The following is a 15,382-nucleotide window of genomic DNA, read 5'->3' on the forward strand; positions in this document are numbered from 1 at the left end:
ACCTATACAAAAGTTAGATATTAATTAACCAAGAAAAATTAATGAACCTTTGAATGATGGCTTATTGGTATGTTAGAATGAAAAGATTCTAAATCCACGTATAAATTAGTGTTCTACAGATTTTGACAGTCTAAAAATTATATGACATCAAAATATTCAAAGTGAGCAAAAAGAATATTACAGAGAGTAGGTCATATTTCCTCTTTATTTACTTTTTTTTTAAATTTTCCTCTACTATTTGTCTCTGTTTATGTTGTCGTGCATGTTATCTCTTTTATAATTTATTTGTTAAAGTTTACCTTTCTAAATTTTCAATTTGTTGTTTTCAATTTTGAGTTATGTTTCTTCTTTACTCGATATATGCCTGTATTTGTTTATGTTTTTGTGCATCATCCTCTTTTTTATAGTACAATTAAATTTCTCTATAGTGACAATATTTATTAGAAAATTTCATTGCTATTATAGAGAGGTGCCGTTATACATGTATACTGATATTTGACATTCATATCTCATTTAGCTGTTATAAACAAAAGTAGGCAAAATTAGAAAGAACATGTATATAAAAAAGACAATCATTAATAGTTTTTTTTTCACATGAATTTATGAAATCACTTATGTACATCATTTTTGATAAGTTTTTCCTTTAAATTATACATTCGCATTTGAAATTTACTGTGCGCATGACATTAATGATGATTACCATAAGTAGTTTGGTATTTTATTCTGTACATAATATATTTTTCTTTCAAAATATTGTTAGATAATATTTGAGTATGCTGTTATAGAGAGATAATTTTACAAAGAGTGTACCACTATAATAAACGACATTGCTGTTATAGGTTGAATGTCGCTATAGACAAGTAAAATATAATATGAAAAATCAGTTTTGGAGAAAATCAAGCTGCTATAGTAAAATATCGTTATAACGAGGTGACATTATAAAGAGGTGTGATTGTATGTACATATTTTTATCTATTCTTACCTTTATTCTTGAGTTTTGAGTTCTCTTTTTCGAAACTAAGAGTGAAACGAATTGTGGCTATGCTTTATATTCAGATTAACATAATTATGTAATTTAGGCTTTATTTTCTATTCTTATTTTGCTTGATTATTTTTCACATTGTTATGTACTACCAAAGCCTGTATCTATGGGTTTGACTTTTATTATTTTTATGAATTTTATCTTCTTTATAATGATGTTCTAAGGCTCGAAAAACTTTGCGTTCCAGATTTGGTTCTTTATTTATGGTTAATGATCTAATGATCAATTGTATGGCGAAACTCTATATATAAAAGGAGAATACTACCTTCACATAATCGCTTTAATGGTGAATGTAGCATTTTAAAGGGTTTTCCATGTTCATGGTGCTTTGAGGTTTACTTTAACCAAGAATGGATATAATGAAATTCATCCGGATTTCTGAATTTTATGGAACACCTAGATGAGTTTAAGTCAAATTAAATATAAATAAAAGACTGAGAAGGAGAAATATATCAAATTTTAGGACTAAAATGGTTGAAGATGGAGTTTTGAAAGAATAAGATTCCTATTCTTTTTTCTTTGGAAGAAAAGTTCCCTTATTTACCCTCTAGACTTTTTTTTGATCATATCAAATGTACGAAAATACTTTTTATTCTTGTGATTTTAAATATATCGTGTAAAAACATGAGAAGAAAGATTGAGTTGTTAAAATGGAAAGTGTCATTATTTTTAAACGGATTAACAAAAAAAAAAAGGCCAAATAAATTGAAACCGAGGGAGTATAATATAATTGTGAACAAACTTACTCAAGTTGTAGATTGTTTCATCATCTCAGAATTGTAACTACACTTCAGGAAAATCTTTAACTGTCGGAAGTTATTCGGTATCCTACGGTGAAACTTACAAGGAGAGACTTTTAGAACAAAGCTCAACCATTCATTCACAGTAATAGTGGAAGTCTAAATCATAATAAATACAATAACCATTCCAAAATCTTGTGTCTATGTGTAAGAACAATCTAACGTTACGTAGAAGATTTTCACTTTCTTTCATATAGTCAAATGCTTGGTAAGATATGAAAGACTTCCTTATTTGTTAGTAAGATACAAAAGATTGAAAGAAACAAAGTTCAACTTGAGAAGTAATATCACTTTTCATTATGTAGATTTGAACAATTAGAATTGAGAGAAACAATATACGCTTTAAACAAAATGCTTATTTATGAGTCAGTTTGAAATTAGTGATTAATTATTTATTTATTTTAATAAATATTTATCAAATTATAGAATTGAAGGTATTTGGGAGAAGTCGTATAATGCTTAATTGTAATTTAGGAAAATGCAAGCTTATTGGGTGAACTAGCACAAGAAGATGTCCTTTAAATTATACAGAATCTTTTATTTGAAGTTTTAGAAAAGAAGTTTGTAATATTTGCTATAATGATTAGTAATATATTGATATATTTACTGTTTGAAAACCTTTTAAAAGAAAAAGGCTATCTGGAGCTAAATCTCCTGTTATGTGCACGGTTTGGAAAAAGGACCCACTACAAGAATGTCTTGTACGCAGTCTTGTCTAGCATTTTTGCCAACTCCTAAAAATGACAAATACACTACTTGCAAAAGATTCTACAAGAAAGTGAGCTTTGTAAAATATTGCAATACGACTCATCATAGTATTGAAATTGTTGACTAAGAGTAAACATTGTTTAAACTTGAAGTATTTCATGTCAAATAACGTAGTAATGTTGAGTTGTTGTGACGTATATATTGTCAAGCTCTCAAAAGATTATATTATCTTTTTCTTTAATTACAAACCTATCAAGTAATAACTTTTATTTTTTGACAATTAACCTTTTAAAATACTAAAAATTACCTATATACACAAGTTAAAGTTATATAATTACATTAAATCTCAAATTGGTAAAGTATTTACACAAATTCCCAAATAATTACAAAAATTTCCTTATTTGGTAATTTCTCTCTCCTTAATATTATACATTCAAAAAAGACCACCTTTTCCTCCCTCTTTTTCTCTCCCATTACAAATCAGTTTATCCTCCATTATTCAATCATACTTTTAGAGTTTACCATTGCAAGTTTTCAAATATTAATTGAACTTATTGATTTCATTCATTAATTTTTTAATTTTTTTTTTCAATTTCACCAAATCAGAAAGTCATGGACTTGTTTAAGAAAACAAAGGCAAAAAAAATGGTGACGAATTATCAGAAGCTTGAAAAAATCTCAATTGGGTCATCATCATCAGGAGAGCATAACGGGGTGGAACATGCCACGAAAAATGAATCCCCTGAACAGAGCACAACAGAGTTTATTCAAATGATTGAATCAACGAAATCACTTACTCAATCTTCTGTATGAATCTAAATCCTAATTATTTGATTATTTAATGTTTGTTTATATTATTCTCTTTCTGAAAAGGAATGATCTTGCTCCGTTTTATATTTTTTAATACTCTTTCAAAGATTCTATTTTGTAATATCAAATTCTTCCAATATTCTTGGATCTAACTTTATGTTTCAAAGATTCTATTTTATATGTTTCAGTATTTTATCTAACTTTATGTTTATTTTTTGTTGAAACAGGCTAGCTTTGTGTTTGCAAAGATAACTGCAATTTGTGCACTGAGGCTACTCAAAAGAATAAGTGATTTGCTACGATGGGAAAAAATTACTTGTCATCGCGTCCAAAGATGTAGATTTTATACATTATACATTACTTTATTTAACACACTTATGTATAATATAAATTTTTGTATATAGAAGAGACTGTTTTTGTATTTAGTCGAATTATACAATTATAATCTATGAATTTTGTATAAGGTTACATTATACATTCTGACAAATAATGTTAATATTTTATATGTATGATGTAACATTATACATTCTTGAAGTTTTTATTTAAAAGTATAAGATATAATATATCAGGCATCATACATTAGTTATTTTGGAAGACTAATGTATAATATAAGTCTAATGGTATATATTTTCAATGTGTTATACATTAGAAGTTCTTATTACATTAGTTGTGTTTTATGTTGTATTTTACAGTTAAAAAGTGTTATTTTTGTATAATTTTTCATTATACCTTCTGTCAAGCTTATAGGTCATACATGTTTAAAGTGAAAAATTTAGATATGTAATATGACATTATACATTATTGCAGTTTATTTTTAAAATGTATAAGTTGCCCTTATACTTATTCTAATATATAATATAAGCCTGAAGATATATATTTTAATATGTTATACATTAGAAGTCCTTATAAGATGCATTTTATGCTTTTATGTGGTATTATACTGTTAGAAAGTCTTATTTTTATATAAATTTTCATTATACCTTCAGTCAAGATATATAGGTCATACATGTTTAAGGTGAAAAATTTAGATGTGTAGTATGACATTATACATTACTGCAGTTTATTTTTTAAATGTACAAGTTGCCCTCGTACATATGAAATTGTTGTGTATTTTACTTCGATTTTTTCACGAACTTCGCCAATATTCAATTCCATCGCGATCATAGCAATCAATTTCAAAAAGTTAATACTTTCTGAAATAATAATTGCATCACTTTTATGGAATTGACAAATGATTTTCAACTTCCATATTCCGAAATGACGTAACAATATGAGGATGTTCATATTTTTTTTTCCGAGAATTGAAGAAAGGCGAAGAAGTTTTTTTTTCTCAAAAACGTCATTAAAATGAGAAACACTAACAGTGATGTTTAAGAGTTTTTTTGAATTTAAATTTCAGTTATTTTATTCAATCATACAAAATATAATTATAGATAATTAATGATTTTATTTAAGGGAATGAAAGATTTCATTTGATTACTCTTTTCATGAATGTAGGAGATTATGTTTTATCATCTTACCTTAAATATAGGATTAACTATTTTATCATACATTTGAGCTATGTATGATGGACAGCCGAATGTATGAGTATATTTATAAAATTCGGGAGAGAGAAAACTAGAGGGGATTTTATGTAATTAGCTTCAATAGATAGGAAATTTATGTTTTACAGAACATACTACTTTTTGATAAGACAAAATAGGATTGCTCGGATGGTTAGCACGCTCTTTTTTAATAATAAAGTTGTGAATTTAAGTCATGAAAGGAAATCAAAGGAATAGGTAATAAAGAAACTACTTTTGGGGGTACGTAAAGAATGACCCAAAAAATTATCACAAATTTGGTTAAGGATAGTTATTTCCACGTTTTTCATAAAATATGATACAAAATAAAGGGGATCGAGGTAAAAGATGTTTAATTGCATAAAACAAATATAAAGTTGGAATAAGTGGTGCAATGAAAATTGAAGAAAAAAAGAATAAATGTCGAGATAAATTTACAAGACCAATGCACATAGGGAAGACAACGACCACCAAATATATTTATAATTGGGAGCAGCATTGCAATGGGTGAAAAAAATTATACATAAACAAATACCATCGCCTATAAGAAATTTTCGTTACATATTTGTGCCTCATAGAATAAGAAAAAAATTATATGTATCTAATTAAATTTTAATTGTTCGTCTTAGTTGGTAGAAATGATATTCAATCATTTTGTCTAACACATCATCATCATACGATGATTCACATTATTCTTCATAGAAATTTATATTTTATTTTTAGTGTATGTGTTTTTGCTCCATCTTTAATTCTAATAATTTTAAATTTATCTTACAAAATTGTATATTATATGATTGTGTATACACGCGCAACGCACGTGCAGCAAAATTTAGTATATTAAAAGTGTGAAAACCTTTAAAAAAGTGATTTAAACTTTTTGTCCTTCATTAAAAGACCCTTTTTTTTTAGACAAAACTATCTTTTCACTATTTTCTTCAATTTATTATTTAATTATTTTTATTTTATTAATTAGACTCCTAAAATATATGGAAGGGGAATCAATTAATTTTTTTTTTTTGTACTGATCAATTAGAAAAATTTTCCTAAAATAGGATAGAAAAATACTCCTAAAATAGGATAGAAAAATACTCCTAAAATAGGACTCTATTAAGAAAATACTTCTATAAATTTTAAATTTTGAGATGCACGTTAAAGTAAAGAAGAAACCAATTTAATTATTGAAAAAATATGATTGATGCTCATCTAACTTGATCCGGTTGCATGTCTAGATTAATGGATGCTTAATTCTCTAACCCTCAACTTCTTCACTATTTTTTTCAACATAATAAAATTCAACGTGTGTGTATGCATATATATCTTATTAATTCATGTTTAATTTTAGTTAAATCAATTTAGTTATTACTAATAATGGATTAACTTGAATAAATAGATGACTAACATGTTACAACAGATGAGTAATCTGATGGAAATGACTAAACAGATAAAGACATCTATTGAAAATGACCAAACAAATATACACATATGTTGCAAGAGATGACTAACCTGTTGCAATAAATGACTCATCTATTAAAAATTATCAAACATATATAGACATCTGTTGCAATAGATGACTAAGCTATTGAAACATATGACTCATCTGTTGGAAGTTATCAAATAGACAGGATATATGTTGAAAGGCAATTTAAAATACAAAAGCTCAAATTTTAGGAAAACTCAAACGTTTGTCCCCTCGTCTAAGGTCTTGTCTTAAAGACTTGTCTTTAATCTTAACTAAATCAATTTAGTTATTACTGTTAGGTTCAATATCAAAGCGTGAATGGAAAATAGAAGGAACCAAGTGTAGGGAAAGAATTGAGATAACACTAAAAAAATGAAAAGTGTACTCAAAAGTAGAAAGTTTACTAATTCTCCCACATTGGTGGGAGAAGAAAACTTTTAAGTGCTTATATTATGAAACACTCACTCCACATGGTAAGTGAGACAAGAACTAAGAGGTGCCTCACGCTGTCGTTGTCGTCGCTCGCTCAGTTTCAGATTCAGATTTGTCAAATGATCGATCGATGAGATCTATCTTTTTGAACAAAATTTTCAGTCCGATCCAAAAGAGAAAAGCACAACACAGTTTTGCTCCATACATGCAGTGCAGAAAGAAATGCGATGCTGCTTCAAAAGAGAACTCTTTGACGAAATGACACACTGATTTAGGAAAAGAGGTGTCTTTTCAAATGGTTACGACTGTCCAGTAAAAAGACACACTGATTCAATGAACAGACATGACTGTTTCGATGAACAGACATGGCTGTTCTAGAAGATACAACTTTTCGAATGAACCATTGCCTCTTTTTGGAAGAGGTACCTAATGGCTATATAAACCTGCATTTTCCCATAGGTTTAGATATGAAAAATTTCTGTAATAAAAACACTTCTTGTATTCTGAAATACTCCGTGTGATCATCTAATCGTTGAGTGAGTTAGTCGAATCAAATAATTTGAGGTACCGCTATTTTTGGATTGAAAACTATTTTATCCTGGGAGAAAAATTCCACAACCTCGGATACTTGAGGAAATTATTTCCTTAAGGACACTCCACGAAGTCGGGGGACTTGGCCTTGTTCTATTTCATCTAATTTTCAGAAAAACACACTTCTTTGAAAAAGGTCTTTTTGATTTTGTGTTGAAGGTGTTACTTAACTTCATAAGTGTTCTTGTTTTATACATGAGCTTGTGTTGAAGTTGTTGTCTCCAAAATATAGATTCTTGTGTACCCAAAAAACAACAATCTTAAGGAAATAATTTTTTAAAATTTGTGTTGTTTTGTTTCTGGAGATTAAAGCTTTAAGCTTTCTACTCCGTTTGAACTTAACTAGTGATTTGAAGAAATAAAATCTTCATCACAAGTTAAAGATAACTCGGTTGACGATGATGATTGGAAGTCATAAAAACTTCATCGTTAAACTAGAAACAAAGGGTGTTTAAATTGCTGCAACTTTATAAGTAGTATTTTGATATACTAACTTTACTGTCTTGTTGTGACAGAAAAATAACTTCTGACAATCAAGTGAATAATGCTGCAACGACTGTGGTAGCAACTAATATTGCCACAACGAGTCGTACGAGTGCTCCGCAGGCAATGGCACCAGTGGAAAAACTTGAAAATTCACGGGTGTTGATTTCAAAAGGTGGCAACAGAAGATGTTCTTCTACCTTACAACTCTATGTCTTCAAAGATTCACATCTGAAGAAGCTCCAGAGGTGCTCGAGGGAACTTCGGACCAGGAGAAATTTATTTTTATGGAGGTGTGAAAACACTCTGATTTTCTATGCAGGAACTACATTCTAAATGGCCTCTAACATGAACTGTACAATGTGTATAGTGGAATAAAGAGGACAAAAGAGTTGTGGGGTGGGCTAAAAAAATTTACAAGACTAAGGATGCTAGAACCAAGAAGTTCGTCGTTGCAAGATTTCTTGAGTTTAAAATGATTGACAGTAAGTCTGTTGTATCTCAAGTCCAGGAACTGCAAGTGATCATCCACGATCTCCTAGAGGAAGGTATGAATTTGATGAATACCTTAGTTAAACATATTAAAAATGTTCTTGATGTTTACATAAACTTTATTGTAGGTTTGATCTTGAATGAGGCATTTCAATTTGCGATGATAATAGAAAAGTTATCACCTAAGTGGAAGGACTCCAAGAGTTACTTGAAATATAAGCGAAAGGAGATGTCAGTCGATAATCTTATAGTTAGACTGTGCATTGAAGAAAAAAACAAAGCTGTGGAAAGAAGGTTGAAAGAAAACTCTGCAATAAGTAGAGCAAATATTATGGAAGACGACCATAACAACTTTAAAAAACAGAAGAAAGCTAGATATGAAAGCAATCAACCTAAGAAGAAATTCAAGGGAAAATGTTTTAACTGTGTCAAGATTGGCCATAAGTCAACGAATTGTCATGCCCTAAAGAAAGGTAAATATAAAGACCAAGCAAATATGGCTGAATCCAAGAAAAAAGTGAACGATCTGTGTGCCATGGTATCTGAATATAACTTGGTGGGAAATCCTCGAAAGTGGTGGATGGATTTCGATGCCACCCACCACTTTTGTGAAAATAAGAAGTTGTTTGTTATTATTGCTCCGGCTCAAGGCGAAGAGAAGATATATATGTCCAACTCCACAACTGGAAAAGTTGAAGGAACAGGAAAAATCTGCCTGAAAATGACATCAGGCAAAGTGTTGACTTTGAAGAATGTCCTGTATGTACCGGAGTTATAAAAGAACTTGATTTCTGTATCACTTCTAGATAAAAATGGATTCAAATGTGTATTTATTTTTGGAAAAATTGTACTTAGTAAAGGATAAGTGTACGTAGGAAAGGGCTACCTCACTGAGGGCCTATTCAAAATGAATGTAATGAATGCTAAAATTAATAAAAGTTTAGTTTCTTCTTACTTGATTGAGTCTAATAATTTATGTCATGAACAATTAGGACATATCAATTACAAAACATTGCGAAAACTGTTTGACTTAGAAGTTTTGCCAAACTTTGAGTGCAATAAATTAAAATGTCAAATGAGTGTGGAATCAAAGTATGCTAAGCATCCGTATAAGTCCATTGAAAGGAATTCTAATCCCTTAGACTTAATACATACTGACATTTGTGATATAAAGTCAACACCATCTCATGGTGGAAAAGAGTATTTTTTTTTAACTTTTATTGATGATTGCACTAGATATTGTTATGTCTATTTGCTAAATAGTAAGGATGAAGCAATATGTGCTTTTAGGCAATACAAAACAGAAGTTGAAAATCAGTTAGAGAAAAAGATCAAAACTATTAGAAGTGATGGGGGTGGAGAATATGAATCTCTTTTTGTAGAAATATGTGTAGAGAATGGAGTTGTCCATCAAACTATGGCCTCGTATTTACCTTAATCTTATGGAATTGCGAAAAGGACAAATCGAACTTAAAGGAAATGATGAATACCGTACTTATAAGTTCAGGCTTACCACAAAACTTATGGGGAGAAACTATCCTTACAGCTAATCAAATACTCAATGGAGTGTCTCATAGTAATACATGTCAATTCCATATGAAAAATGGAAAGGAAGAAAACCCAACTTAAAATATTTCGAAGTGTGGGGGTGTCTAGCGAAGGTCCAAGTTCTTATGCCTAAAAGAGTAAGGATAGGACCTAAGACGGTGGACTACGTGTACATAGGATATGCTAAAAGTAGTAAAACATGTCAATTTTTGGTTCATAAATCCCAACATCCGGATATCAATAAAAATACGATAATTGAATCAAATAATGCTGAATTCTTTGAACACATTTATTCGTATAAAACTAAACATGAACAGTCTAGTGGGGGGTCTAAACGACCTCAAGATAAACCAAGTGAGGATGTACATAATTATGAGAATCCAAGACATAGTACACGTCAAAGAACATTGTTAAAGTGCGTGCCCTACTGATCTTAATATTATACTTTACTGGTTGCCTATATGTGGAACAAGTAAGCTAACATGGTTCATTGAAATAAAAGTTAAACATAGTATTTTTACGTGGAAAATACCCGGCTCAAGAAAGGTGTAAAAAATCATGACATGTACCGCTACAGGATTTACCCCTAAATTTACTATAACTCTTGAGCCTCAACAATCAACAAAATACATGACTTCTTGTAAGCTAGGAATTAAAACATCTAATTCCTATTTCTACAAAAACACAAATCTTCCCAAGATAAGTATTCCCAAGTCTTCGAGTTCCCTAACTTGAAGACACAACTCCTAACTCAGTTTATACTTTACTGAGACTAGAACAAAAGACTCATTACAACTTAAAGAACTAACCTACTACAAAGTCTATGACTTGCTAAGTAAAGGACCAGGTTCTTCTTCAAGTTTGGTGAACTGATTTGCTGATTGATGATTTGCTTTATCAGTGCATGTGTGAAACTTTTAATGTCGTATGTTGTATTTAAGATAACTCTTTGATGAGTCCTTTAGTTGATGTACTTTTCTATATTCAATAGGACTCCCAGGTAGTTTCACTCTTTGTTGCTGTTGTCTCTTACCTTGACTCAATAGGACTCTTTTACTTCACCTCTTAGTCTAGATGGACTCCTTGATCAATTCAAACTCTAAGTGTTGCACTTATCTTCTTCTCAATCTTTTTGCTGTATGTGATAAGTATTAGTAATAATTTTGAGCTTCCTTGCTTATCCACGTTTGTCTTAACGCCTTGTTAGCCTTGCATCAACTTCAATACAGTACATGTGAGAACCAGTAACTTCTGTTTCTTCACTTGTATGGAAAAACTTGCACAACATGTTTCATTCACATGCCCATCATCAAAACTTCACATTTCCTAACAAATTCCCCTTTTTTGATAATGACAAACTTAGCAGCACAACATCCATTATAAAATCCTGACATACTCAATAAAGAAATTTAAATAAAAGAACACAGAATGAAACAGGTTAGTCAATTGAGTTATAAGCGTTGCATAGTCTATTCTTTTCCCTTTTGACATCATTAAAAAGCTGGCCCAATAAGTGAAAAACGTCTAATAATTCATGGCCACTAGGGCTATCACTAAAATAATCAAAACTCCGAGCAAGAGAACATTTAGGCATAATGAAAAGTAGAAGCAGATCATAATAAGCAATAAAGTCTATTTAATTCAAAAAGCAGGATACAATTATCATCACCCAAAAATAGCAAAAAGAGAAAACAACGACCTCAGACAAAGGAAGCAAAGAAGTCAGTCTTAAGGCACTAAGAGGAGAGCTAAGTAGATTAAGAAGAGGGGATAAACAAGGTTATCTTCCTAACAATATCAGCATTATCAGATCGTTTACGTTCTAAAGTAGCTATTAGGGATGAAATTTGAGCTAGTAGAGCCCTCTTCTCATCATCATGAGTAGCTTGGGCAACTTTTAGTATAGCCTAAGCAATCTCTAGCTCAACAGTCTTTGATGCAAGTGCTTTTCTTAACCTTTGCATAGGGTTATCAGCACTCCTCATGGACACAAGTAATATCATATGGTTCACACTCCCTATAATATCTTTGGTTGTCTATGAAGACCACACTTAGACAAATACTCCAAACTCCTCAAACATAGGGGTGAGCCAGAATTCATAAGAAAGAACTTATCCATTCACTTCCTTGAGGAGAAATCTTTGCATATGCTTCAGAATGAGTTGAGATAGATCAATCTTTACCTTAGTGTCCAGCAAATCCATAAGAGTAAGGTCAAGAAAGCTGGCCACAATTCTTCTTTCCTTTCCAGGGGTTAGCAAATTGTGCATAACATTAAAATAGAGTTGATGGAGTGGGGATATTTCTCTCTTAAGAACCTTTCGATGATTTACCAGGTGAGGGTTGCCAAAACACTTACGACAGATGTCAAGAGCAGAAGCAAGATTGTCAAGAGGTGGCCAAGTGCCCTTGACATAGTGACCCAACCCCCTAGAAGAAATATACAGGATTCAAGCAATATCTGCAACATAAATATTCATGGTGACCCCTCAAACAGTGGTAGAAAATATCTCACCAATAGCTACCTCGTTAGTATAGAAATCATACACTTTAGGCTTAGCAAACCTCCTCTGAAAGTCACTCTGAAGAAATAGGTGTGACCATCCTTGAAACTCTAGTTTTCCTAACAAAGTATTCATATCAACACCACCAAAACCACTAATAACCTGCCCGCTAGCTAGCTTATGTTTTTGAAAATGGAGATAGTGTTCCTCAGGAGTGTCCTAATTTGAAGATGGTTCTTAAACCCCAAAATCAGGATCTAACTTAACAGCAGCATCCAGAGGTGAGTAAGACTCAGATAAATTAGAAGGAATAGGTTTATGGACCTGTTTCTTTAGACGGGAGGATAATTTGGGAGGAGAAACTTTGGAGGATGAGGAAGATTTTGAGGTAGGGATGGATTTTAAAGATGAAAAAGCTTTTGGGGTAGGCTGAGATGATGGTTTACAAGAAAATGAGGGTTTTGGAGCTTTTCCAATGATTTTCTTCTTCTTTCGTACCTAGCGAAGAAGAATATCAGGAGAGGATACACGAGGAGGAGGAGGAGAAGATGTAGCAACTCATTTTTTTAACTGTCTTGAAGTGCTTCAGCCAAGAAAATGTCTTCCTATTATTTTTTACCTTAAGTAAGAGAAGTTCGATAAGTGGTGACAACAAGAAAAGGTTAGCAGAAACATGGTCATCAATATCAATGGCAAGTGAAGAGGGTTTATGTTTTGCTTTAGATCTGGACATCTGCGGAATAAGGTTTGCAATAGGAATATCATCACGGTCAACAATTTGAAGAGGAATCAGAGGTGGTAGTGAGGGTTCAGAAGATGACGAAGGTTTTGAGGAAAATTGGGCAAAGAGGTTTTTTAAATTTTTAAACAGGGAAAAATCGGATAAATTAACCAAAATTAGAGGAGTAATGAGAGGTGGTAAGATTATATTAGGATGAAGAACAATGACGGTTGAGGGAATAGTGGTAGAGTCTGTGGATGGGTTAAAGGATGAAGATGCCATAGCGGAAGATAGGGAAATAATGATTTGTTTTTGGTTGTTTAAGTGGTGAATGATGAGAAGAGAACAAAGTGTATTTAAGGTGGAGTGAGAGAAGATGAATCGTGGATAAAGTATATTTAGTGAAGAAAATGTAATAATGAGGAAGTGCAGTTCTGATGGGAAAGGGTTGATAGCTTTTTGAAAAAGAAGGACTTTTAGATTTTTGGCGGTTTAAGTGTAACAGAAAGGACCATGTAGGTAACTTGTTTCTCTTTAAGCCACTATAGGTAACCAACAATCATACCTTAATTTTAAGGATAAAATGGATAAAATGGCCTCTGTGTTCTAGTCTCTCTGCAAAATCAACATATAAATGAGTCAATTTACTCTACAATTTTGGAATTAGAATATACAACTAAATGTGTATGACTGAATTAATCAATAATCACTTAAGAGCCCCTTATTCTAGTCAATCATTGAAGGAGATTTATGCAATTTTAATCATCCCCAAGGCTAACCTATTCTTTTCAAAATGTCCTCTACTTAATGCCTTAGTGAATATGTCAGCAATTTGTTCTTCAGTAGAACAAAACATAATTGATATATGACCCTTTTTAATATTATCTCTAAGAAAGTGATGTCTAATATCAATATGCTTAGTTCTTTTATGTTGAACAGGATTCTTAGCTATATTTATGGCACTTGTATTGTCACAGAAAATAGGAACACATCTAACATCTATACCCAAGTTCAGGAGTTGTTGCTTAATTCATAACAATTGAGCATAACAAGATCCTGCAATAACATATTCAGCCTTAGCAATAGACAAGGCTACTGAGTTTTGTTTCTTAGTGGACCAGGTAATTAAATATGATCCAAGGAAGTGTGCCATGCCTGTGGTGCTTTTTCTGTCAACCAAGTATCCTGCATAGTCAGCATCAGAGTAACCTACCAAATTGAAGTTATTACTTTTTGGGTACCATAAACCAAGATCACTGGTTCCTTTGAGATATCTAAAAATTCTTTTCACAGATTTTAGATGAGACTTTTTGTGATTTTCTTGAAATCTAACACATAGCCCTACACTGAACATAATGTATGGCCTGCTTGCTGTGAGATACAGTAATGAACCTATCACTCCTTTGTACAACTTTTGCTCTACATTAGGACCTATTTCATCCAAATCAAGTTTTGTGGCAGTATTTATAGGAGTGTTAATCTCTTTTGCCTCTTTCATGGAAAATCTTTTGAGAAGTTCCTTGACATACTTCTGCTGAAGGATCATGGTTCCAGATGTTGTTTGTTTAATTTGCAAACCTAAGAAGAAGTTTAGCTTCCCTATCATACTCATCTCAAACTCACAACTCATGAGTTTAGCAAACTCATGAGTCATGTTCATATTTGTAGAGCCAAAGATAATGTCATCAACATATACCTGCACAACCAACAGATTTTTTCCATTAGTTTTTGAGAAAAGAGTGTTGTTAATTTTACCTCTAGTGTGACTATGCTCCAGAAAAAACTTTGACAATCTTTCATGCCAAGCTCTTGGAGCTTGTTTTAGTCCATACAAAGCCTTATCCAGTTTATACACATGATCAGGAAACTCCTAGCTTTCAAATCCTGATGGTTGTTTGGCATACACTTCCTCTTTGAGAATGCCATTCAAGAATGCACTCTTGACATCCATTTGATAGAGAATGAATTCCATATAAGCAGCAAAAAAAACAAGTAATATTATTGCTTCAATTCTGGATACAAGAGCAAAAGTCTCATCAAAATCTATGCTTTCTTCTTGATTGTACCCTTGGGCCACTAATCTTGCCTTGTTCCTTGTAACTGTTCCATGCTCATCAACCTTATTCCTGTACACCCACTTTGTTCCAATTACTGTTCTATCTTTTGGGAGTAGAACTAAGTGCCACACTTTGCTTCTCTTAAACTGATTTAACTCATCCTGCATTGCTAT

At 31.7% G+C, this 15,382-nt stretch overlaps 1 protein-coding gene across 1 annotated transcript; it reads right to left on the bottom strand.

Annotated features, from left to right (window-relative positions):
- Window positions 1-14,182: 14,182 nt before the first annotated feature.
- Window positions 14,183-14,698, bottom strand: LOC124885717 (secreted RxLR effector protein 161-like). The gene has a single exon (XM_047393969.1). It carries the CDS (start codon window positions 14,696-14,698, stop codon window positions 14,183-14,185), a length of 516 nt encoding a protein of 171 aa, XP_047249925.1.
- Between the last annotated feature and the right edge of the window lie 684 nt (window positions 14,699-15,382).

The sequence above is a fragment of the Capsicum annuum genome, chromosome 7 (genome assembly GCF_002878395.1).
Source record: "Capsicum annuum cultivar UCD-10X-F1 chromosome 7, UCD10Xv1.1, whole genome shotgun sequence".
Lineage (NCBI taxonomy): Eukaryota > Viridiplantae > Streptophyta > Magnoliopsida > Solanales > Solanaceae > Capsicum > Capsicum annuum.

What these genes read in the sequence shown, in the direction of transcription:
- LOC124885717 (XM_047393969.1), bottom strand. Translation starts at nt 14,698, where the DNA reads ATGATCCTTCAGCAGAAGTATGTCAAGGAACTTCTCAAAAGATTTTCC.